Raw genomic sequence first — 23,990 nt, 5'->3', positions numbered from 1 at the left:
AAAATGTCATATTTTTTTAATTGTAATAGCTTTTACAACATAAAAATAGTATTCCCTTGCTGTACATTTAAATCTAAATTCAGTCTTAAACTACCTGCGAAATGCAACACACACACACACACACACACACACACACACACCTCATTGTAATATTAATAGTAGTAGTGGTAGTAGTTATAATGTTAATACTACTACTACTAGTACTAGTAGTTGTTGTTGTTGTTGTTATAATAATAGTAATAGTAGTTATAATATTAATTCTACTACTAGTAGTAGTAGTTATAATAATAGTAATATTAGTAGTAGTTGTTATAATAGTAATATTAATACTAGAAGTAGTAGTAGTAGTTAAAATAATAGCAATATTAATAGTAGTTAAAATAATATTAATACTAGTAGTAGAAGTAGTTATAATAATAGTAATAGTAATATTAATACTGATAGTAGTAGTAGTTATAATAGTAATATTAATAGTAGTTATAATATTAATTCTAGAAGTAGTAGTAGTTATAATAATAGTAATAATAGTAGTAGAAGTAGTTATAATAATAATATTAATAGTAGTAGTAGTAGTATCAGTAATCTGGTGGATTTTGTAGGCAGGTTAAGACTGGATTTAGATTTGTAAAATTTACTGTAAAGGAATACCAATGTTTTTTTTATCAAAATATGAGAATAATAATTATTGCATGAATATTTAAATGTTAAATTTTGCAGGTATTTTAAGACTGGATTTAGATTTTTTTTTTTAAACGTACAGTAAGTATAGAATACTATTTTTTTAAAGCTATTACAATTATGAAAATATTACGTTTTCCGCGAGTTCATAATGTAATAAGTTTCTCATAATGTAAAAATTGTTAGTACATTATGAGCTCAAGATTTTACTACAGTTTGAGAAATGATTACATTATGTGCAATTTTTACGTTATGAGTTGCTACAAATGCCTTTTCATGTTGACTTTAATGAACAGGTTTTAATGCATGGCTAAGAAACCATATGAAACATGAAAATGCATGTTTGAATATTACACACAACTATAAAATTTTATTTATTTCAATTTATTTCTGATGTTTGTTTAGTGATGTGCTTCATTTACTGGCACAGCCTTTGATTACTTGAACATATAGTTTCCATACATTTTTTAAGAGACCAGAAAGCTTGTCAATAAAGTAAATATTACAGAAAAGGCTACAAAAATATCAAATATAAAAAGAGACAGTGAACCAAAAGAGCTTATATTTAACATTAAACTACACAAGTGTACAAATTCTAGAACCTTCTTTAATATGATTCTGTATAACTCTTTATTAAATGCTGGCAAACATGATATTGATAAAGACCAGAAAAACAGTTCATCAGGACTTCAACTCAGTTGAGCCCACTAAAATACATTTTGGCAAGAAATGATTATCAATAATTCACTGATATTCCTCAGAATATAGATATTTCATTCCTCCAACTACACCACAGACACAGCCATTCAAACAAGTTGAACATGTTCTCTCTCTCTGAGTGTGTGTGTATGTACATGTATATATATATATATATAGTTATATACATTTTAGTGCTGTCATACAATCGCATCCAAAATAAAAGTATGTTTACATAATATATGTGTATACTGTGTATAATTATGTTATATATATTAATTATGCTGTATATATTAAGAGATTATATATATATATATCAGTATTTAATATATTTTTTGTTAACTATATACATGCATATGTGTGTGTATTTATATATACAATAAATATACACAGTACACAAATATATTATGAAAAACTTATTTTGGATGTGATTAATCGAGATTAATTGTTTGACAGCACTAATATACAGTATATCTAATATATATAGTCGATTTTTATATATAAATCAAGAGCAAAAAATAATGACATACAGGGGAAAACATTCATTACACATAAAAAATACCGATTTGACATTTACAAAATGTCATTTACTACTAAAATAATACAAGCTCTGATGTAAAAAGATATTTACACATAGTTTTACACATTTTCATAAGGTTGCATTTGATGTTCACAGTCCAGGTCTTCAGTGTTTGGATATTCATCTGCTGTTCATAGAAATGTAAAAAAAAGTCCTTTTCTAAACATCCTTAATCATATATTCATATTTTCTGCAGGAAATGTAAATGTAAAAAGTTTTAGTCCTAATAGCTAGTTTTCAGTACTAACTGTAATGTACAACCAACCAAAAGCTGAAAATGTTCATATATTTCTACAGCTCACAAAATAAAAATAATTTTGCTCTGGCCTCTGTGGTCCCAAAAATGTCCATTTCCCAAGAGTCTTTGAGTTAAATGTCAGAGGACACGGCGCTGGCGGTTTGCTGACGGATCGGTGTCCCTCGCTGCTTCCTCCTGCAGAAGGCGTAGAGAGCCGCCAACGGGACGCAGCTGACCGACGACACCAGCAGCAGAGCGATGAAGGCCTGACCGTACACCGGATACTCCTTCACCACAGACTTACCCTGGGAAACAAACACTATTATGTGCTTATTTCTTCATCAGACATCATTTTTATTAAATGTATTATTTTGATTGTTTTTATTTTAAAATTATTTATTTATTTGTTTTCATTTTATGTTTTTACAATTTAAATATTTTTTACTATCTATTTTTTTTGTATTTTAAAATTATTTATTTTAATATTTTCATGATTTAATTTTTACTAAGTGTTTTATTTAGTGTTTTTATTTTAAAATGATTTATTTTCATTTTACAGCTTATAATTCATCATTTTTTTTGTACATTTTTATAATTTACATAATTTTAGTAAGTGTCTGTTTACATTTTCATGATTTAAGCGTTTAATTTTGATTGTTTTTATTTTAAAATGATTTATTTTCATTGTACAATTTTTTTTATAATTTTAGTTTTTATTAAGTCTTATTTTAAAATTATTTATTTTCATTTTATGTTTTTATTACGAGAAAAAAGTCGTTAAAATTGAGAACAAATTGTTTTTTTCTCCTAATTTAACGAGTTTATTCTCAACATTTTATCTCAACTTTTTTCTCGTAATGTAACGACTTTTTTCTCCTAATTTAATGAGTTTATTCTCAACATTTTATCTCGATTTTTTTCTCCTAATTTAACAAGTTTATTTTCAACATTTTATCTCAACTTTTTTCTCGAAATTTAACGTTTTTTTCTCCTTATTTAACAAATTTATTCTCAACATTTTATCTCGACTTTTTTCTCGAAGTTTAACGAGTTTATTCTCAACTTTTATCTCGACTTTTTTCTCAAAATTTTACGAGTTTTTTCTCCTAATTTAACGAGTTTTTTCTCAACCTTTTATCTCAACTTTTTTCTCCAAATTTAACATTTTTTTCTCCTTATTTAACAAATTTATTCTCAACATTTTATCTCGACTTTTTTCTCCAAATTTAACGTTTTTTTCTCCTTATTTAACAAATTTATTATCAACATTTTATCTCGACTTTTAACGAGTTTATTCTCAACTTTTATCTCGACTTTTTTCTCGAAATTTTACGAGTTTTTTCTCCTAATTTAACGAGTTTTTTCTCAACATTTTATCTCGTCTTTTTTCTCCAAATTTAACGTTTTTTTTCCTCCTTATTTAACGAGTTTATTTTCAATATTTTATGTCGACTTTTTTCTCGAAATTTTACGAGTTTTTTCTCCTTATTTAACGAGTTTATTCTCAACATTTTATCTCGACTTTTTTTCTCCTAAGTTAACAAGTTTATTCTCAACTTTTATCTCGACTTTTTTCTCGAAATTTAACAACTTTAATCTCGAGATGGTTTTATTTTTTTATTATTGCTTGGCCCTAATCCTCTTCCATAGATTTAATATTAATATATAATAATAATAATTTTTAGTTTTTTTATTTTGATTGTTTCATTTTAAAATGATTTATTTTACATTTTCATGATTTAATTATTATAAGTGTTTTACTTTGTTTTTATTTTAAAGTTATGTATTTTTTATTTTTACATTTTCATGATTAAATTAATTTTTAGTAAGTGGTTTATTTTGATATTACTTTTGATTTTACATTTTTATTGTTCAATGTTTAGTAATTGTTTTATTTGGATTGCTTTTATTTTACTTTTACATTTGCATGACTTAATTGTCATCAACTCATAAATTAACTAATAAATCCCTGCAGTTTCCTCATGTTTCAGCCCATTTGAATGGTGCCGTACCAGATCTTTGTCCCAGGCCTGGTAGGTGGGTGTGCCGCCCTGGATGTAGTTGATGATGTAGAAGATGAAGAGGCTGATGAGGAGCACCGGACTGATTACGGCCCACATCACCTTCCAGTACCAGTTCGGCCGATGCCCCAACATGTCCTCGATGTCTTTTTCAAACCTGTGAATGACGAACAATAATAATCAGTGCAAACATCTACAACATCAAAATCATCAGAGACACGAAAATCCTTTTTTTTTTTAGTTTAACAAGGTTCAAGGAAGAAAAAAGAACAAAGAACAAAAAATGTAAAGTCATAGGTAGTATTTTATACATCTCATATACTGCATTCATGTTGAGGTTTCAGTCATTCTGATCAGTATAAACAGTATTAAGGGTTAAATACAAGTATTTAAAAGCGCATGGATCATACAAAATAACCATAATAAAAAGGATTATTATAATCCTCAAAGAGTTTTCATTTGTGCAGAGCTTATGAACACATTTACAGATGATTATGTAATGTACAGTGAAGAATTATGAAACAGTATGTGTATTATGAGTTTAAATGCTTTAGTCGGAAGCTGTTTTACTCATATAAATGTAAAATATTAATTTTGACCTTCTGAGGTTGGAAGGATTCCTGAAAACTTTTACTGACCATTAAGAAAAAGAAAATGACTTGCTTTTTAGGAGCTTTTCACCCTATTTTGTACCATGTTTGTGCTGTTAAAGTGAATTGAGCCCTCATCATTGGAGTCTGTACACTAAAGAGCCATTGAATTTGTCACCTTCTCAGTCCATAGATGTAACAAACACTGATGACTTCAATGAACACGATGAAGAGCAGAGAAAACGTCGCCGCGTATTCGTTGAAGATGGTGAACCAGTAGTTTCCCGAGCGGCTGGTGAAGCCGAAACCCAGAAGAAAACAGAGAAGACACACCAGACCTGCCAGAAACCAGAGGAAACTACAGTCAGTAACTGTTCAGACTCGACTGAATGAAACACATAAACTGCTGAACATTGAGGATTTTGATTAGGTATTAGAAAGAAGCAGAAATATAAAGAGCACCTGCTGATCTATTGTGCAATAATTGCCCCTGCCAAACAAACAAACAAACAAAAAAACAATGAAGCAACATCAAGAATATTGGGATGGTTTTGTAAAACAAATAAAATAAATAAATAGAATGAATGAATGAATGAATGAATGAATGAACAATTAAGCAACATTAAGAATATTCAGATGGTTTTGTAATACAAATAAAATAACAAAACATAAATAAAATTACTGAATGAATGAATGAATGAATGAATGAATGAATGAATGAATGAATGAATGAATGAATGAATGAATGAAACAATTAAGCCACATCAACAATATTGGGGCGGTTTTGTAAAACAAAATGCATAAAATAAAAATAAATAAAAAATAAAAACAAACAAATGAATGAATGAATGAATAAGCTACATCAAGAATATTTGGATGGTTTTGTAATACAAACAAACAAACAAATAAACAAATAAATGAATGAATTAACTAATAATTAATCTACATCAAGAATATTTGGATAGTTTTATAATACAAATAAAATAAATGAATAAATAAATAAATAAATGAAGGAATTAATTAATTAATAATTAAGCAACATCAAGAATATTCGGAGGATACAAATAAAATAAAATGAAAATAAATAAAAAATAAAAACAAATGAATGAATGAAAGAAAGAAAGAATGAATGAACGAGCTACATTGAAAATATTCAGATGGTTTTGTAATACAAATAAAATAAAATAAAAATAAATAAAAAATAAAAACAAACAAATGAATGAATGAATGAATGAATGAATAAATGAATGAATGAATGAATGAATAAATGAATGAATGAATGAATAAGCTTCATCAAGAATATTTGGATGGTTTTGTAATACAAATAAAAAATATACATAAATAAATGAATGAATGAATGAATGAATGAATTAATTAATTAATAATTAAGCTACATCAAGAATATTTGGATGGTTTTGTAATACAAATAAAATAAAATAAAAATAAATAAAAAATAAAAACAAATGTAACAATGAATGAATGAATGAATGAATGAGCTACATTGAGAATATTTGGATGGTTTTGTTATACAAATAAAAAATAAATAAATAAAAAATAGAAATGTATGAATGAAGGAAGGAAGGAAGGAAGGAAGGAAGGAAGGAAGGAAGAATTAAGCAACATCAACAATATGCGGATGTTTTTTTTAATACAAATCAAAAAAAAAAAAAAAAAAAAAAAAAAAATTAAAATAAATGGATGAATGATTAATTGAATGAATTAATGAATGAATACAATAATCTCTCAAATTTCAATACAAATATTTGAAATATCAACATTTTACATTGATGATCAGTCAAGCCGACAAGGTTTTCACCTGACAGTAATCTGAAAGGCCACATATCAGGCAATTAATCAGCATATCTGATGTTCAGCTAGTTCAGTCTTCATGATTGATCAGTACAAGGTGTGTTTAGATAAACACCTTAACCAGCTTGTTCCAGTTACAGAGCAGCATTAATCTTGAAATTCCAGCTGGTCTGCCGTGTCCTTCTTACCGTTGATGGTCTCGTTGCTGAGGGTGCGTGACAGAAACTTGAGGTCTCCGAGAGGGGTGATGATGGCCGTGACGTTTCCAAGCATGCTCCCCATCCCTAACAGCAGCAGCATGATGAAGTAGAGCACAGACCAGAGCTGAGACAGAGGCATGTTCTTAATGGCCTCGCTGTACACGATGAACGCCAGACCGGTGCCCTCCACCGCCTGCACACACACACACACATCAAAAAATACTGATAGCTAAAAATAATCAGCAATTTTTATTTTGAGTTATATAGGACCTCACCCATATGGCAAAAATAAATAGATTTTTTGGCCAAAATGTAGAATCAGAATGATATATATATATATTGTAAACAGCAAAGCTTGAGAAAATATGACATCATTTTAAATAGATTTCATTTAAACCTTCAAATGGCAAAATGTATGAACTTCAAGGGGCAAGAAAATACACTTTACATTAATAATACATTAAATGCAATGTATTTTTTAAAATGTATTTTGGACAATATAAATATATTTATAATTTATAAAATATATAAAAATAATGGCGAAAAAAATATAGGTAAACTTTTCAAAATATATTTATACAAATATATTTTATCATCAATATTGAATTTTTTACAAATATTTTGGGATATTTTTAAAAAATATATCAGAAAATATATGTTTTTGCTATAAGGGTAAGGTCCCTTCACATATGAATAGAAGAAAGTATATATACAAATGTATAATATATTGAAAATATATTAAAAATGGCCAAAAATGTATGAGGAAATTTAGGTAAACTTGTCTGTCAAAAGTTTGGAAACATTACAACTTTTAATGTTTTTGAAAGAAGTCTCTTCTGCTTACCAAGACTGCATTTATTTGATCAAAAACACAGCAAGAACAATAATATTGCAAAATATTATTACAAATTAAACGTTTTCTATAAAAAATCATTTATTTCTGTGATGCAAATCTGAATTTTTATTATTATTATTATCAATGTTGCTGCTTAACATTTTTTGTGGAAACAATGATACTATTCAAACATTTGTGATAAGATTAAAAAGAGATAAATTAATGCTTGTATTCATCAAGGATGCATTGAATTGATCAAAAGTGACAAAGACATTTATAATGTTAAAAAATAAAAAAAGAAATCAATGGAAATAAATGCTGTTCATTGAATCATTCATCGATTCATCATGGATCTTGAAAAAAGTATCATCATTTCCACAAAATTATTAAGCAGCACAATTGTTTTCAACATTGATGATAATAATAAATGTTTCTTGAGCAGCAAATCATTTCTGAAGGATCATGTGACACTGAAGACTGAAGTAATGATGCTTAAAATTCAGCTTTGATCACATTTTTAAATTTATTACAGTTTTTTCCAATTGCTAACACACTAAAATGACATGCACAGCACAATTATTTAAACTGACACACAGAGAGCAAAACTTCTTCTCAAGTCTCCAAAAGTCTAAACACCTTTTCTGTTTTACACACATTTTGCATTTCAAAATAGCACTTTTTAAATTCACTAAATACAGTTCTCTGCATAAGACACAACAATCTGACATAAAGTCACATGTTTGCCATTTCAAAACACTGCCATTCAAAATGACACTACATGAGCTAATTGGCCAATTACATGTGCCACCTGGCCAAACACCTCAGTGGTTAATTGTTAACACTTCAATCAGGATGTAAGCACTATGAAAAGACCACAGGTGAGAACCTTTTTTTTACAACAACAATGGAAGACATTGCAGAGAGAGGAAGAGGAAGAGGAAGAGGGAGGTTGAGAATAAGAGGGGGAGGAAGAGTGAGAGGTAGGGGTAGAGCAGGTAGAGGAGTTCATGGCCAAAGAAGACAAACACTTTCAAATGAAATCAGAGCAACCTTAGTAGATCATGTCATCAACCATGGGTTGACAATGCGTGAGGCTGGACAGAGAGTGCAGCCAAACTTGAGCCGTTTTACTGTCGCCTCTGTCATCTGGACCTTTAGACTGGAGAACAGGTATGTAACCAAAATTTCATGTAGTACACATGTAGTATACCCCATGTCATAGTGTATCAGTTGGGTGACACCTGTTTACTTAGTGTATGACATCAGCCATTCATGAACTGTACAAGTTTCCTGTACAATGTACTCTACTGTGGGGGAAAATATTTAGGCTGCATTGTCCAAGCCCTATATATATTTTTTTTATTTTTTCTAAAGGACTGAGAGACGACACCATGGTGGAGGAAGGGGCCAAATGTTCACCGGGGTACAGGAAGCTGCCATTGTAAACTTGGTTTTGGAAAATAATGAAATCAGATTACGAGAAATTCAAAGCCACATCATCCAAGACAACACCTTATTCAACAACATTCAACGAGTTAGTCTGTCCACATTGGCTCGCATTCTCAAGCGAAACCAAATCAGAATGAAACAACTTTATAAGGTGCCGTTTGAGAGAAACTCTCAAAGAAACAAAGAGTTCAGACGAGCATATGTGGATGTAAGTACTATATTGACTGCAGTACACTACACACAACATTGTTTCCCAGTGTACTGGATAACACCATATTGAGTGATTTTTGTTCTTTGTTTTCAGGGAGTACTGGAAATGGATGCTCATGCAATCCCACATGAGTTCATCTTTATAGATGAGGCTGGATTCAACCTAGCAAAGACCAGAAGAGGGAGAAACCTCATTGGCCACAGAGCCATTATAGATGTTCCTGGCCAACGTGGTGGGAACATCACAATGTGCGCTGCCATCTCCAATATGCATGGTGTCCTCCACCGTCATGCCAAACTTGGACCATACAACACAGCCCATATTCTCACATTTCTGGACAGACTTCACAACATTCTCATACCACCAGAGCGTATGAATGATGCAGACCATCAAAGAAACCGGTACGTTGTAGTATGGGACAACGTGAGCTTTCATCGTGCAGCCCCAGTCCAAAACTGGTTTGCTGACCACCCAACATTTCTCGTGCAATACCTCCCACCATACTCACCATTTCTGAACCCCATAGAAGAATTCTTTTCGGCATGGCGGTGGAAGGTATACGACCGGCAGCTCCTTTGTGCGCATGCCTCTTGTGCAGGCCATGGAAGAGGCATGTGATGAGATTGATGTGGGTGCAATTCAGGGATGGATAAGGCACTCAAGGCGCTTCTTCCCTCGATGTCTGGCAAGGGAAGATATTGCCTGTGATGTTGACGAGGCGTTGTGGCCAGACCCGGCTGTGCGGCAAGATGCTGCCTAATTATTTTTCTTGCCTTTTTTTTTTTTTTTTTTTTTTACTTTAATATATTTTTTTTAATAAATTTTATTTTTAAGTTTACTTTTTTTTTAATAATATTTTTTTTAATTCCCATGTAAATATATATGCTTTGCTTATGTTGTACTGACTTGTTTACTGTAGTGAAGGAAAAAAATAAAAATGTTGCAACAGCATGTGTGTGTATCTGCAAATATTTCTGTGCATGTGAACAATCTGATACATATTTTAGTATTATGGCAAAGCATACTAAAGATGGGGGTGCTTTTCATTATGCCCAACAGTGTGTAGGTGGTTAGGCAAAAATCTGGTAATATGAATGAAGTGTGTGCCATTTCATGCAAAAGTTTGATTTTGATAATGCTCTGTGTAGTTTCGGTTGCAGTGCTTCATTTTGCAGGATATATGAGGTATTTTGCAGTTTGGGTGTGTGGTTTTGTGAATTGTGTTAAGTGTTTTGATAAAACCAGACTAGTTTGAAAAATTGTGTGTTAGCAATTGGAAAAAACTGTAAAAAACATTACATTTGATTTAAATTGATAAATTGATCAGTCCTTGACCAATCTCACTATCTCTGTGTAGTGATGTGGGTAATAAACAGGTCAGTTTACCGTGTCCAGTTCAGCCTCTAGACTGCAGTCTTCGATCTTTGAAGCGATGGCTGCAAACCTCTCAGGATGAGTGTAGTTCAAATGACTGATCCAAGAGCTGACGTTCTCAATGCTGATGGTCTCCTCAGACAGATCGAAGGTGTTGAGCAGTAACAGCCTCATCCTGGATCAACAGAGGAACGCAAACAGCAGAGAAAAAGTAAAAAATTGGTGTTCTGATCTGAAGAGCTTCATCTGCATTGTGTATTGAGCATCAAATACTTTTTTGTATCAGAATTTAATTTTCAGAGTCCCTATAAGTCGTCATTTGTTGTTTGACTTCCTGTTTGAAACACTGTGACATTTTCAAAACATGGATCTGTTTTGTTTGAGCGGCCCATCATGACAACTTCTCACTCAACCAATGACTATGTTTACATGCACATCAATATTCTGATATTGATTTGGAATTTAGCAAATATATTAATATTAGTATTGAGTCATGTAAGCAGTGTAATATGATTGCCTGACTCAGTTTTTGATTCCCACCTCTGGAATATGCCTGTTTTAATGTTTTATACACTGATCAGGCATAACATTATGACACTGAATAACACTGAAGGCTGGGCCGTGTGGTCTGATCCAACAGATGAGCTCCTGTAGATCAAACTGCCCAAGAAGTTAATGCTGGTTCTGATAGAAAGGTGTCAGAATACACAGTGCATCACAGTTTGTAGTGTATGGGGCCATATAGCTGTCAGTGTGCCCATGCTGACCCCTGTCCACCACCGAAAGAGCCAACAGTTGACACGTGACCATCAGAACTGATACGCTTACTGATAAGCTAGTTGCATCCCAAATGATGCACTAAACACGATGCGCTCATCCATGTAGCGTGTGAATTATAAAGTTATTTTGTCTTTTAACAACAGAGTTCAATAGCCCCTCCCTCTCCGCTATGTAATTAAAGTTGTGACAGTTGAGTGCACGAAGTGTCCAACATTCCACACTTTTTTTCATTACTTTAGTGCATCATCCAGTTATTTAAAGTGCATATTTTCTTTTTGGAAATTTCTGTGTGAATGCACTACTTGCCCTCTTTGTACTTAAAAACATCATAGAATAGTGCATAAGTACGCGAATTGGGAATGTCACGTAATGCACAGAGACGAGAGGTAAGATCCAAAAGCAGCTTTAATGGGTAATCCAAAATGTAATCAGACAGGCAGGGGTCCACAGAGCAGTCAACAGAAAACAAACAGTGAAATCGGTGACCGTAAATGAAACCAACCTAACAAAAGCAGAAACAAACCAGGTATAAATAGACAGACACTAATGAACAAACACAAAACAGCTTGTTGCAATGAACGGGATAATGAGTTCGGGAAGTGGGTTATGGGAAATGCAGTCCAAAAGTGTGGTGAGGAACAGTCCGGGTTGGAGTGCCCTCTAATGACCAACTGGGGCACTCCAACTGGTGATCATGACAGGGACGCACCTGGGGCCAGTTGCACCAGCTGTGCGCAAGTTACAACGTAGACTAGTTTTGACGTAAATGGACACTAAATATTTACGGAAGCCTCCTATCAGGAGTAACGGTTGGAATAAAATAGCAGACTGACTGAACTGCATCAATAAGCTCTTGTTTTACCGGACAGACTTAATTCTTTACACATATATGATGCTGCTGACATTTACACTCTCTTAAATTTTAAGAGAGAGAACATCATGTGAAAAGATTACTTTGTTAGACACTCTTCAACACGAACCCGTTAAACAGTGCGCCGCTGTGTGCATCGGTCCTATCACTCCGTGTTGTGCATGTCAAATAAAATCAGTCATAATCAATAAATGTAATTTCTTATGTTTTTTATTGATCCTTATTAATTTAGTTTCAAATACAGTTTCTGAATGTTATTTACATATAAAAACATTTTTGATTAAGTAGTAGCCTATCATATTTAATGGGAACTTATTTTTACTGTAAGCTACGTGAGGCAAAATAAGTCAGAAAAAAGGATAAACTGAAATTCACGGAATTTCAACAACTTCTGCTCCTGTATTTGAAGGATCACTGAAGGTAAACGTCATATTATGCGACTACGCATTACTTTACGGAGACCTTACAAGCTACTAGCTACGTTCTGCTTTAAGAACAAATGGTGCAACCGAATAAAGTACAGTTAGTTACAAACTAGTTAGCAGTTACTAAGCCACTAGTGTGGACTTTACGTTCCAATTTAAGAAAGAACTTACGAACGGCTGGTGCAACCCTACCCTGCTGTTAACATCCAGTACTTCCAGGTTCTACGTCAGAATGTTGACTCATTATTGGCCAATACTGAGCCGGTGTTCTGACGTAGAACCTGGAAGCGCTGGACGTTAACAGCGTATCAGCAAGGAATGGGAGAGAAGATATTGTTGATTAAAGTTGTTATTATTGTTTTTTCGCACAAAAAGTATTCTCGTCACTTCAAACATTAAGGTTGAACCATTGTAGTCATGTCGACTATTTTAACGATGTTTTTACTACTTTTTTGGACCTTGAATGATGGTAATTACATTTGCATTATACAACGGATAGTTCCGGCCCTTGATTCTGATTGGTCAGACTCGAGCCGCATTCAAAGCCGTTGTAAAATTCCCGAAAACACAGCTGACCGCATTAAATAAGTGCCATTGAGTGTGTATGTTGCTGCGTCTGTCTTAGCAACCACTCTTAACAACATGTTTGTTCTCAATTGATCTTGTTCATGGAAACTTACTGTATTATGTAGAAGAGTATTGTGAGAGAGAGATATCGAGTGACTGAGTTTATTACCTGCATTCAGATTTAGCATTTTCCTTCAGGTCAGTAATTATGTTCATAATAAAACATTTTTGAATGTCCGCTGCGATCTTGTCCTTTTAACAGTTAATATGTTTTCCCGTGCCCCGCTGACACTGACCGCGCTAGTCAAAGCATTTTGGTGCGTTCAAGTCCTCTTGGGAAGTTCGTATTTACGAGGTGGGAAGTCGTGTGTACGACGGTAGGTGCGTTCAAGTCACTTTCCTCGGAGTATAATGGCGGTGTGCCTTCTCTAAATGAATTACACAAAATAGCACTTGTGTGCATTAGTTGTATGTTGCTTTTTTATGTTTTTTAATTCATTTATGAAGCCATTGTAAACTTTATTGTTACATATTACATTTTTATACTGTGATGCTATCATATTTTTAGCTGGGAATCAGCTTACTTCGTTGTAAATAGAAAAGCCTGACAATGTCACTGCTAAATACCTGCAGGTATTGTGGTATTTCGCTATGTTTCTGACTGACACGCCCCCAACTCGTACAGATCGGAGCTTAAAGAAAATTACGAGCTTCCCACTGGTATTTACGACATTATGGTGGCGTTCATGTCGGTTCTGCTCGTAAATACGATCTTTCCGACATGACTTGAACGCACCATTTGTCATTTGCTTCTTGTTCCGTGTTCACAACAAGTTTCAAAATAAAAGTCTTTGAAACTGAGTGACTCACTCATAAAGACAGTCTTTACCGCCACCTAATGGTGTAATAATGTAACTTCTGTTGCTGTTCACGGTCAGGGACTATTTTTTCCAGTGGAAGGAAGGCTTTTTACTTCATGAAAGTTGCATTGATACATATTTTTTGGCTTTAATATTTATATTGTGTGGTAACCGTTTTATTTATATAAAAAAAAAAAAATGTTTTACTCTGCTCAGCATCGTGCCTAACAAGACCCCTTAGCTGTTATAAATTCATTGTAAACCACAGGGACTTGGGGCTTGCTGCTTAATTTTTTATTACTTGTATTGCCTATAATTTAGCCTGTGCACATCCCGACTCATTTTGCCAGCACGGGCCACATATTCAGAATAAGGCTCCAACCTGAATTTAAACAGAATTTTATGTGCATGTAAACATAGTCAGTGAGTCCAATGACGGATGAATGGAGTGTTTTAGGAAACCTATTTAAAATCCATCATTATTTTTTGCAATTGTGGTTTGGATTTCATTACAAATTCTACTCTTTCCATTTAGTTCTGTGAATAATCAATGGATGATACTCTGAATAGTTTATAAAGATGACAGTTTAGTGTCCTAAAACATTCTGAAAGACATTCTGAGAAAAGCCAAAAGATCGTAAAATGATCTTACAGCCAACATTCAGTTTAATGTTTGATGGAAAAATGAGATCATTCATTCTGCACATCATAAAACCCCAGAGGTTTGTGTTCGTGCATCTTTTGATGAGATCACAGATTGACTAAACCTGACATACAGTATGTTGGATCATCACTGGCATCTCACCTTTCCAAACAGCTTTCGTAGTTGAACGTGGCTTTAAAGCCGTAGATGGAGAAGGTCACGATGCTGGCGAACACAGACGTGCCGCTGTTGATGAGTGACACGACGACGGCCTGCCTCTCAAAGTTATTGTTGTGGTGGTTGTAACTGGCGAAAGCGATCAAAGAGCCGAAGCCCAAACCCAGAGAGAAGAAGATCTGAGTGGCAGCGTTGATCCATGTCTGAGGGTTTGCCAACTGCTCCAGCTAAACACACGTGTGTTTAATGCACACTCAACTACAACCGAACATTTAGAAAAATCAATGAAGAAGCAAACAACGAGCAGGACTTTCTTACCTTGGGCGTGAACATGTACTTCACTCCGTTCCAGGCTCCATGAAGAGTCATACCACGGATCAGATAGATGATCAGAACCACATATGGAAACGTAGCTGTAAAATACACGACCTGTGGAGGAAAGTGGACATCTTTAAATTGCAAACAAACTGAAGGCTAGACAACAAACAGGAATGGAAGTGAAGAGAATGGTTTGAAACTTAATGAGGGTAAATAATGGCAGATTTACCTTTTAAAACATTATAATTTTAAAATTCTGTCATTAATTACTCACCTCATGTCGTTTCAAGACCTTCGTCCATCTTTGTAACAAAAATGTTTCTTTTTGATGAAATCTAGGAGCTTTCTTGTTCTTCCATTGACAGTCTATGCAACTACCACTTTCAAGCCCCAGAAAGGTAGTAAAGACATCATTAAAGTAATCCATGTGACTCCAGTGGTTTAACTTCAGTTTTATGAAGCGATGCGAGTAGTTTGTTTGCGCAAAAAACATTATTTACCACTTTATTTCCAAAATATTAAACTCAGTTGCGTGTTCACACAACGTCTGCTCTCACATCGACACAACGCTAATGCGTCGTGGTGCTCTTGTGAACGCATGTTTGAGATTAATATTTTGTAAATAAAATGGTAAATTATGTTTTTTTGTGCAAAAAAACTACTCGCATCGCTTCATAAAATTGAGGTTAAACCACTTAGGTCACATGGATTACTTTAATGATGCCTCTATTACCTTTCTGGGGCTTGAAAGTGGTAGTTGCATAGACTGTCAATGGAGGGACAGAAAGCTCCTAGATTTCATCAAAAAGATTTTTTAGAAACATTTTTGTTCCAAAGATGAAGTCTTACGGGTTTGAAACAACATGAGGTGAGTAATTAATGACAGAATTTTCATTTTTGTGTGAACTAAGCCTTTAATCTTATATAAATTTAATCTTTATCTTAAAATATTTCATAAATTCATAATTAGTAAATTAAAACATTTAAAAACATTTTAATGTTTGATTTTGAGGACATTTTTGTTTATTAGCTCGCTTCAGAATTAAAATTTCCTGATAATTTACTCACCCCCATGTCATCCAAGATGTTTATGTCTTTCTTTCTTCAGTCAAAAAGAAATTAAGGTTTTTGAGGAAAACATTCCAGAATTTTTCTCCATATAGTGGACTTCAACAGTTATCAACGGGCTGAAGGTCCAAATGTCAGTTTCAGTGCAGCTTCAAAGAGATCTACATGATCCCAGACGAGGAATAAGAGTCTTATCTAGCAAAACGATCGGTCATTTTGTAAAAATAATAAATATGTCTTTACTTTTTAACCACAAATGCTCGTGTTGCACAAATGCCACGCATTACATAACCATGTTGGAAAGGTCATGCGTGATGTAGGCTAAAATAGGCTACAGAGTGAACATGCAAAGACTAAGTTAAATGCCCTGTACAAAAAAAAAAAAGGTAAAACAACAATGTCGGACAATTTTGAAGTTGGAGAAGAAAATGAGTTTTTCACCCTACCGTGGTACTTCCGCCTACGTCACACGTGACCTTTCTAACGTGATTACGTAATGTAAAGTGCAAGACGAGCATTTGTGGTTAAAAAGTATATACATTTTAAAAATTTTTTTTGAAAATGATTCTCTAGATAAGACTCTTATTCCTCGTCTGGGATCATGTAGAGATCTTTGAAGCTGCACTGAAACTGACATTTGGACCTTCAACCCTGTTGAAATCCACTATATGGAGAAAAATCCTGGAATATTTTCCTCAAAAACCTTAATTTCTTTTCGACTGAAGAAAGAAAGACATAAACATCTTGGATGACATGTGGGTGAGTAAATTATCAGAAATGTTTAATTCTGAAGTGAACTAATCCTTTAACTTTTGTACAACAGACAGTTTTGGTACTGTGTTGGTCACCAGTATCAGCCGGTTAGTCTCACCACTCCGGTTGATTTGACCCCTCGGACGATGAACAGGTAGACTATGATCCAGGCCAGCAGAAGACACAGCGCCTGACCCATGTGAATGCCTCCGTTCTCATCGATGGAGGATGAGATGTTCAGCGTCTCGCGGTAGAAGAAGTACTGTGTGGGTGAAGCCACCTCACACTCTTCCAGATACCCCGTCCGGTTACTGTTGACGGGACACTCGGCCCAGGGCAGCACTGACTGCAGACGCATTAACACATGATAAAACATATGAAGACATTTCTGATCTACAGATGGGGAAATTTAGATTATTTCGTCATTTTTTGCATAAACTAGTTTAGTAAGTTTAGTTTTGTTTACACATCACAAAGGGATTTTCTTCCTCAATATTTCTGTCTCGTTTTCCAGTAAATATATATAAACATTCTTATGTACTGTAGATACATTTACTTTAGATGCAAAATGACAGAAGTCTTGTTTTATGAGAAATTGATCAATATTAGGTGATTGTTTGATTGACCCCACTGACAGATTTTTTTAAAATGTAGTTTCAAACAAACATCCAGTTAATTTAATTGTTTTTTCTTGATTTAAGCGTAAATAATCACTTAATTTTGATCAATATCTACAAAAACAAATGTTATTTTGCATCTCAAATAAATGTATCTTGATTTAAGAATTTTGATATTTGATATAAGACAAAAATACTGAGGAAGAAAATCCCTTTTTGCAGTGTAGCCAATGAAATCTCATGTCAGTTGCAAAATTGTCAATGAAAATGGCACATTTTATCAATTTTCAAATACTTCTGACCACATTCTGAGAAAATATGTTCACTTCATTTTATGTGCATCCTATTCACTATTATTAAATTATACAAACATATACATGCATAACATATATTGATGGATCAGATAATGCTTTCAGCTGTCAAAAAAGTGTAGTAAATAAGTAATAAGTCCCATGAAACTGGTTTACAGTGAATTTAGAACAGCAAAGGGGCCTAAAATTCTCACTGTAAACCACCGATTCATAGGAATATTGCTTTTATGAAATGGCTAGTCCACAAAAATATTTATTTGAATACTGCTGTAATGAGGTCACAGGTGTATGTTTGTAGAGTAATTTACAACATTTTTCAAACATGGCTCAACCAATCAGAATCAAGGACTGGAACTATCCATTTTATAATCCACATTTAATCAGAAAAATTAAGAACATAAAATGTCGGTTTCAACCATCAGCCTTCCTCATCTCGTAATATCAGCATTGGGATATAAACATCTACATTTATTTTTCAGTAGACTAACCTGAAAGGAATGGAAGAGATACCAGAAGCTCCAGGCGTTGATGACGTTGTAGTACAGACACAAGTACATGGAGGTCACAACACTTGCAATGCCTGTACAATGCATGTGCAGATGATCATATAAACAAAAGATGATATCAGATCATTTTACGGCATTAAATGTCTCGTAAATGAAGTACGGGTCACTGACCTAATCCACCCAGATACGGGTTGATGGCGGTCCACGCTCCGATGCTGCCCAGACGCATCTTCTGACCGATGGCCAGCTCCATGCAGAACAGAGGAATCCCCTCCAGCACCAACATCAGCAGGTACGGGATCAGAAACCCACCTGGAGAAGTACAAACACACATTCAGAGAAACACTTTAAATGAAATGGAAGTTGTGATCGTCTTTTCTTCCCCGGTGTAAACAGGGCCTTAGAGAAGAGGAAGAGTTGTTGTAGTAGAGTGTTGTTGTCATGCCGTCATTTTACGCCGGACTGCTTCACAAACGAGGGTCAATTCAACACAAAAAATGAACATGACGACGGCACATGCTAGTGGATGAGTTGAATCAACTCCACAGAAACTACATAAATTTATCCACTAACCGTTCAGAAACGTCCAGTTTCATTCTAAAAGTTGTAACTTCTTCCTGAGTATCTCCATCAGTGTCGACTCCGGTTTGAACAATGTAAGGCTGAACACCGTTACTGACAATCCTCATTTTGTCTGCGTGAGATTCTCCAGCTTTGTTGTTGTTGAGCGACCGAAGCTCAAGCCGTTAAAGCTCTGCTCTCTTCTGGAAAGGGGGCGGGAGCAGCAGCTCATTTGCATTTAAAGGGACACACACAAAAACGGTGTGTTTTTGCTCACACCCAAATAGAGGCAAATTTGACAAGCTTAATAAATGATCTGTGGGGGATTTTGAGCTGAAACTTCACAGACACATTCTGGAGACTTATATTACATCTTGTAAAAGGGGCACAATAGATCCCTTTAAAAAAAAAAAAAATAGTGATGTGCATGGATAAATCATTTATAATAATTACTGCAATATTCCATAAAAAAACAAGAACTGCCAATTTTGATTTCATGGTGCCTTTAACCAGTTCACTATCTGTGTCATCATTTTATATGCAGAAACACTTTTATGTGGCTTTATGATGAGGGACTAAAACTTATCTAACTAAAACTAAAACCATTAAAAACAAATATGAAATATGTTGGTATGAAAATAAACATTACCTGATATATATATATATATATATATATATTATACACACACACACACATAGTCAAACCAAAATTTATTCAGACACCATGAATATTTCATTCATTATTACAGTTTATTTAGTATAGTTAAAAAAAAAATAGTAATAAAATATGACAAGATCTCAGAGTTAAACTGTCAGAAAAACCTAATCTTAATTATGTCAGATAACACTAAAGCAAAACATGGTCAGCTCAAAGTGTCTGAATAATTTTTGGTTCCAAATTCTTATAAATTTTACTGGTAGTCCACTGTATGAAGAATTTTTCTATATATATATATATATATATATATATATATATATATATATATATATATATATATATATATATATATATATATATATATATATATATATATATAAACATTTCAGCTAGTTGCCAAGGCAGCATTTCTAATTTTCATTTAGGTTGAGATGAAGTACTAAAATAATTAAAACTAAATAAACTAGGGCTGACAAATGATCAATCATGATTAATCGCATACAGAATAAAAGTTTGAGTACTGTGTGTAATTAATATGCATACATAAATACACACAAATTTGTATATATATATATATATATATATATATATATATATATATATATATATATATATATATATATACTATAAATGATATAAAAATATACATAAATACATACACTTGTAAATATTTCTCAAATATATATATGAATGTGTCTGTATTTATATATACATATTAATTATGCACAGTACTATATTAGGCAAAATCAAACTTCTATTTTGTATGCAATTAATCGTGATTAATCATTTGACAGCCCTAAAATAAACTAAAATTAAAATGTAAATAAAACTATATAGACAATAAAAATGGAAAAAAAGACAACAAAATGAAAAAACTTTAACTAAATTTAAAAGTAAAAAATAAGATAAATACAAAAAAATCTAATTGAAAATATTGACAAAAACTTTAATAGAATATCATTGATACTGACAAATATCACTGTATGGATTTCATGCATTTTTACCAAAGAATTTCCATGACTTTTTCAGCAATTTGTAATTATTGGAGGACTTTTACAAATCAGTTAATAGAGATTTAAGGAGCGCATATCACAAATTTATAGATTTAAATCAACAAAAAGTTTGTTATTATTCATGAAATCACCATTTTGAAATGATTTTCATGAAATAAAAATATGCAAATACTCGATACATTTATGTCATGCATAATGCGATTAATAACAAAATTTCATTTACTGAATGTCATGTTACATTAGGGTACATTCCATGTTATTTGTATACAGTGTAAATATGAAGCACTTGTGTAAATATGAAACACCTCTAACTCTCTCTAATCCTCACAGGAAAACAGGATTACTCTGGATAATGAGGAATTTTGGAATATTTGACAGCATCATGCAAATCAGCAGTGACTGACTGCGCATAACATCGCCTCCTTTACGTTTGTACTTTGATCGCATTGCTAAGCGGTGAACAAAAGGTTTGTGAATTGTTATTCAGGTGATGCTCCTCAAAGATGCACTGAATGCATAACCAGAGACGTTTAGCAGACGAATGAAACGGAGGAGAAATGCTAATCAGTTTTCTCCTCAGAAAAGTAAAGCAGAAATCTCAGTTTGACATTCCGCTTCCACACAAAATTCCAACAGTAAATCTGACCGTAGAAAACAGCTGATATGTGCTGAGAATCTGGATGAGATGTTCAATGAAGTTCACGGACGATAAAACGCCAACACTGTGACTTTCTGTACAATCTCACACTGTTACTTGAGTTCAATCCAGAGACGTTTGTTCACTTTTACACTTGTCAATCTGCAGTAAACGAGAGAGAAATATCTAGAAACTACTACTTATAACACTTATTTTACTGCTATTTCATTCAAACAAAAACTGCATGTTCTCATACACACACAAATATAAAAACAAACATCATGATTTAGGATTTTATAACTTAAAATGACACACTAAAATGAGAAAAATCAATGTAATTGCTATTAATGAATAATATAAAGTAAAAACCACAGTTTAAAAAGTAAATATTGGCATCTGTTACTGTAATGAACTATTTATACAGTGTAAAAAAATACTTTCATGATTTGTTATCAGATTTTTTCTTTTGTCAAATCAACTTCAATAATTAATGTGGATCAGATAACATATTTTGGGTTTCTGTTGATTAAACCAATTGCCTTTATTGTATTAACTCAAATTTTTTATTTCAATGAACTCAACCAGGTAACTTACTTTTTTTAAGTTAAACCAACAATAATTTTTTCAGTGTACCTGATCTAACTTGTAAAGAAACTTTTATTAATGTAATATATTCAGCTCGATTTAGTCCTAGTGATTAAATGAGTTCATTTAGCCATTGCCACATGAAGTATTGTTTGTTCACATAACATTTTCATTTCAACTCCAAATGTTCAGACCTTCATAAAGAAGTTATACTTTTATTGAAGAGCCTGCATCATCGTGGAGGATATAGATGATGAATATAGTGTAGTGCAAAATACATGATCATCCATGGAAATTCTTCTACATTTAATTTATTAAGAACCAAGTTTTTCTTTTTTTTTTATAACAAAGTATAGTTGTTTTGGTAACACTTTAGTTTAGGGAACATCAAGGTCTCTGTCAAGAACTAAATCTGCAAGCATGAGGAGAAAAAGTAAGATACTAATCATCTTACCTCCTCCATGCATTTGGCAGAGATACGGAAAACGCCAGACATTCCCAAGTCCCACTGCATAAGACACACACGCCAGGACAAACTGCATGGGACTGTCCCAGGACGGACGGGCTTCCTTGCTCATGATGATGATGATGATGATGATGTCCTTCAACAGGAGGAGATCAGTCACACTGCACTCTGGAAACAGACAAATCCCTAGTGAACGACAGAGTCTGGGATCATTTCAAAGTCCAGTGTGTAAATGTGAAGTTGAACTTGGAGTGTAAAGTGGGAGTTTTCTAATGAGGAGGGAGGGACGCAGAGTTTAACTGGCTGAATTTAATTATGTCATTCAGGTGAATGTTTGATCATGGTGTTATCTCCTCAGACATTCATTATCACGTCTTTTTTGCAGAGTTTATGAAAGAGCCAAGTGCATATTGTAACGACTGAGATTATAACTGTGATAGCAGATACACAGAGGTAATAAAACAAGCTCTGAGTGAAGTTTGCTAGCGGAAATAACCTGAAACAAGGCTTTAAAAGTGATTTTAGTTCATGTCTGTCAGGCTCATCTATATTTGTAGTGGTTTTATCCATTTAAAATGTACAATCTTGTTCTTCTTGAAAACCTTTGACTTGCATAAATATTCATGACATCATCCTGAACAACTTTTGTCCAATCAAATGTAGAATGAGAATGCCTCCCCTCCCGTTAGTCACATGAAATATACATTTTCCATTTAAAGACAACTGGTGCGTCCCAATTCGCATACTTATGCACTATCCAATGACGTTTTTAAGTGCAAATAGTGCGAGTAGTGTTTTCACACAGAAAATTCCAAAAAGAAAAAGTTAACTTTTGATGCACTAAATTAACGGAAAAAACGAAGCGTGGAATGTTGGACACTTCATGCACTCAACTGTCACAGCTTTAATTACATTGCAGAGGGGGAGGGGCTGTCAGACTGATGTTTAGTGACAAAATAACCTTATAAAATTCACACACTACATGGATGAGTAGTTCAGTTTCATTCTGTGATATATTTTTGTAAAGGTGTCAAATTAAAATGAGTAAATAATTTTAAATAAAAACAAATCAAAACATGTACACTTTGCAAAAATGCATTCTAGATTACGTTCCATTTTTTGTAAAAATGTCAAATTAAAATATAAATATTAAACCAAAACAAGTCAAAATCAAACTCTTATACCTAGTAATAATGCATTCTGTTCCATGTTCTAGATTATGTTCCATTTTTGCTAACATGTACAATTAATAAATAAATGATTTTAAATAAAAACAAATAAAAATAAATCACTTACACTTTGCAAAAATGCATTCTGGATTCTGTTCCATTTAAAAAATAAATAAATAAAACACTTAATTAAAAAAACATATAAAAATAAATAAATCGTTTATTTTAATTTTATATTGGTGCAATTGAATGTCACAGAATGTTTCTTTTCAATTAGCCAGAATGCAGAATCTTTATTAATTCCAGAATGCATTTTTGCAAGTG

At 33.0% G+C, this 23,990-nt stretch overlaps 1 protein-coding gene across 1 annotated transcript; it reads right to left on the bottom strand.

Annotated features, from left to right (window-relative positions):
* Positions 1-1,113: 1,113 nt before the first annotated feature.
* LOC137028420 (sodium- and chloride-dependent transporter XTRP3-like) lies at positions 1,114-22,697 on the bottom strand. The gene is made up of 11 exons (XM_067397184.1): positions 22,486-22,697; positions 18,749-18,889; positions 18,560-18,651; positions 17,262-17,489; positions 15,323-15,433; positions 14,990-15,231; positions 10,694-10,856; positions 6,801-7,005; positions 4,982-5,141; positions 4,205-4,370; positions 1,114-2,497 (listed from the first exon to the last, which is right to left on the bottom strand). Exons 1-11 carry the CDS (start codon positions 22,607-22,609, stop codon positions 2,324-2,326), a joined length of 1,806 nt encoding a protein of 601 aa, XP_067253285.1. The 5' UTR covers positions 22,610-22,697; the 3' UTR covers positions 1,114-2,323.
* Between the last annotated feature and the right edge of the window lie 1,293 nt (positions 22,698-23,990).

The sequence above is a fragment of the Chanodichthys erythropterus genome, chromosome 2, assembly GCF_024489055.1.
Source record: "Chanodichthys erythropterus isolate Z2021 chromosome 2, ASM2448905v1, whole genome shotgun sequence".
In the NCBI taxonomy this organism is placed as follows: domain Eukaryota; kingdom Metazoa; phylum Chordata; class Actinopteri; order Cypriniformes; family Xenocyprididae; genus Chanodichthys; species Chanodichthys erythropterus.
This window is presented reverse-complemented; position numbering and strand designations above follow the sequence as displayed.